Source organism: Condylura cristata, unplaced genomic scaffold (genome assembly GCF_000260355.1).
Source record: "Condylura cristata isolate star-nosed mole 26May11 unplaced genomic scaffold, ConCri1.0 scaffold00035, whole genome shotgun sequence".
NCBI lineage: Eukaryota > Metazoa > Chordata > Mammalia > Eulipotyphla > Talpidae > Condylura > Condylura cristata.
Window position 1 is genome coordinate 15,020,069 of NW_004567136.1, and position 1,661 is coordinate 15,021,729.

At 74.4% G+C, this 1,661-nt stretch overlaps 1 protein-coding gene across 1 annotated transcript in view; it reads left to right on the forward strand.

Moving 5' to 3' along the window:
* The window catches only part of SEMA4B (sema domain, immunoglobulin domain (Ig), transmembrane domain (TM) and short cytoplasmic domain, (semaphorin) 4B), a 30,272-nt gene that overhangs the window by 23,549 nt on the left and 5,062 nt on the right, over positions 1–1,661 (forward strand). Inside the window, exons 6-9 of the mRNA XM_012732685.1 lie at positions 46–574; positions 770–884; positions 1,134–1,245; positions 1,465–1,578. Of these exons, the coding sequence (XP_012588139.1) occupies positions 46–574; positions 770–884; positions 1,134–1,245; positions 1,465–1,578 (870 nt within the window). The remainder of the gene's footprint in view (positions 1–45; positions 575–769; positions 885–1,133; positions 1,246–1,464; positions 1,579–1,661) is intronic.

A 1,661-nucleotide genomic window follows, 5' to 3' on the forward strand; every position in this document is an offset into this window, starting at 1 on the left:
GCTGGCGCCAGAGCCCGGCCTCCGCGGGTGCCCTGCCCCCTGCAGGTGGAGCTGCCACGCCTCCGGTGGCCTTGCTGTGTCCACTGCGGGACGGGGCCCTGCGTGAGGCTTCCTGTGGGACGGGTCACCTGCTGCGGTGCCGGGGACTGGCCCGGCGGGTCAGTCTAGCCGGTGGCCGGCCCACCCTGGGGCGCCCCAGCACCCCCCAGGCTGCCTCCCCCGGCACCCCCAGGGGCAGCGAGGGCCCTGCCTTGGCCTTCGGGAATGGGGACCTGCCGCTGGGGGCGGTCGTGGCCACGGCCCTGTGTGGGAGCGCAGCCGCCCAGGCGTGGACGCGGGAGGGGCGGCCGTGGCGCTCGGGCCAGGCGCCTCGCGCAGGACGGCGGGGCGGGGACGTCGTGTGCCGGACATGGACGCTCCGGGGCTTCCTGGCGGGAAATTTTTCTCCTGAGGTTGGGGCCTCAGCCGCTGGGCCGCTGCTGCAGTCCCGTCGCGTCAGGGAGCGCTCGGCGGCCCCCCCGCGGACACCCTCGGGGCCGAGTCTGGGCCCGCTGCGGGCCTGGCTTCCTCCCCGGTGGGCAGCGAGGGCCTGGCAGTGTCCACCAAGGTCTGGAGAGACCGCCCGGAGCTAGCGGGGCCCCCGCGCCCCCAGGCGGGCTCCGGGGGTTCCTCTGCTGGTGAGGGAGCCCCCAGAGCAGGGGCCAGGGCCTCGGGTGGGGAGGGCGCTGCCCCGCCCCCGGCCGGCCTGGGCCTGACCGCCCCGGGCCTGACCGCCCCCTCCCCAGCGGGACTGTCAGAACTACATCAAGATCCTCCTGCCGCTCAACAGCAGCCACCTGTTCGCGTGCGGCACTGCGGCCTTCAGCCCCCTGTGCACCTACATCGTGAGTGCCCCCCGCGGGCCGTCCGGCTTCCTGGGGGGCGTCGCCCCGACCCCGTGCCCGACACCACACCTGGTGCTTCTGCCCTGCACCGCGGAAGCAGCGCCGGCCGGGGGCTGGGGGCTGGGCCCCGGCCCAACAGTGGGCTACACCGGGAACTCGTCACGCCCAGACACGGGTCCCCAGGGCTGCGCCCCGGAGCCTTCACGCTCCCTGGGCCCCCGCTCCGCTCACCCGGCCCTCACCCCGCAGAGCCTGGCGAACTTCACTCTGGCTCGGGACGGGGCGGGGAAAGTCCTCCTGGAGGATGGCAAGGGCCGTTGTCCCTTCGACCCCAACTTCAAGTCCACGGCCCTGGTGGTTGGTGAGTGCTGGGTGGGGGCAGGGCGGCGGGGGCTCCCTGAGACCTGAGCTGGCTCCCAGGGGCCGGGCAGCGGCTGGGCTGCCGTGAGCTGGGGCTTCTCCCCGTTCCACTCCCGCTCTGCCCACCTCAAGGGAGACGGCGGCCTGGGGTCACCCCGGCCCCGCGCTGGAAGAAGGGCCGGGCCGAGGGGCCGTTCCCATGGGAATGTTCTCCTGGCAGAGGGCGAGCTGTACACCGGAACGGTCAGCAGCTTCCAGGGGAACGACCCGGCCATCTCCCGCAGCCAGACCACGCGGCCCACCAAGACCGAGAGCTCCCTCAACTGGCTGCAAGGTGCGGCGGCGCCCCGGGGCCCCCGTCGCGAATCTTGGCCGTAGTTCCCCAAGAGGCGCTCGGCCACGTTGGGATTCGGGCTG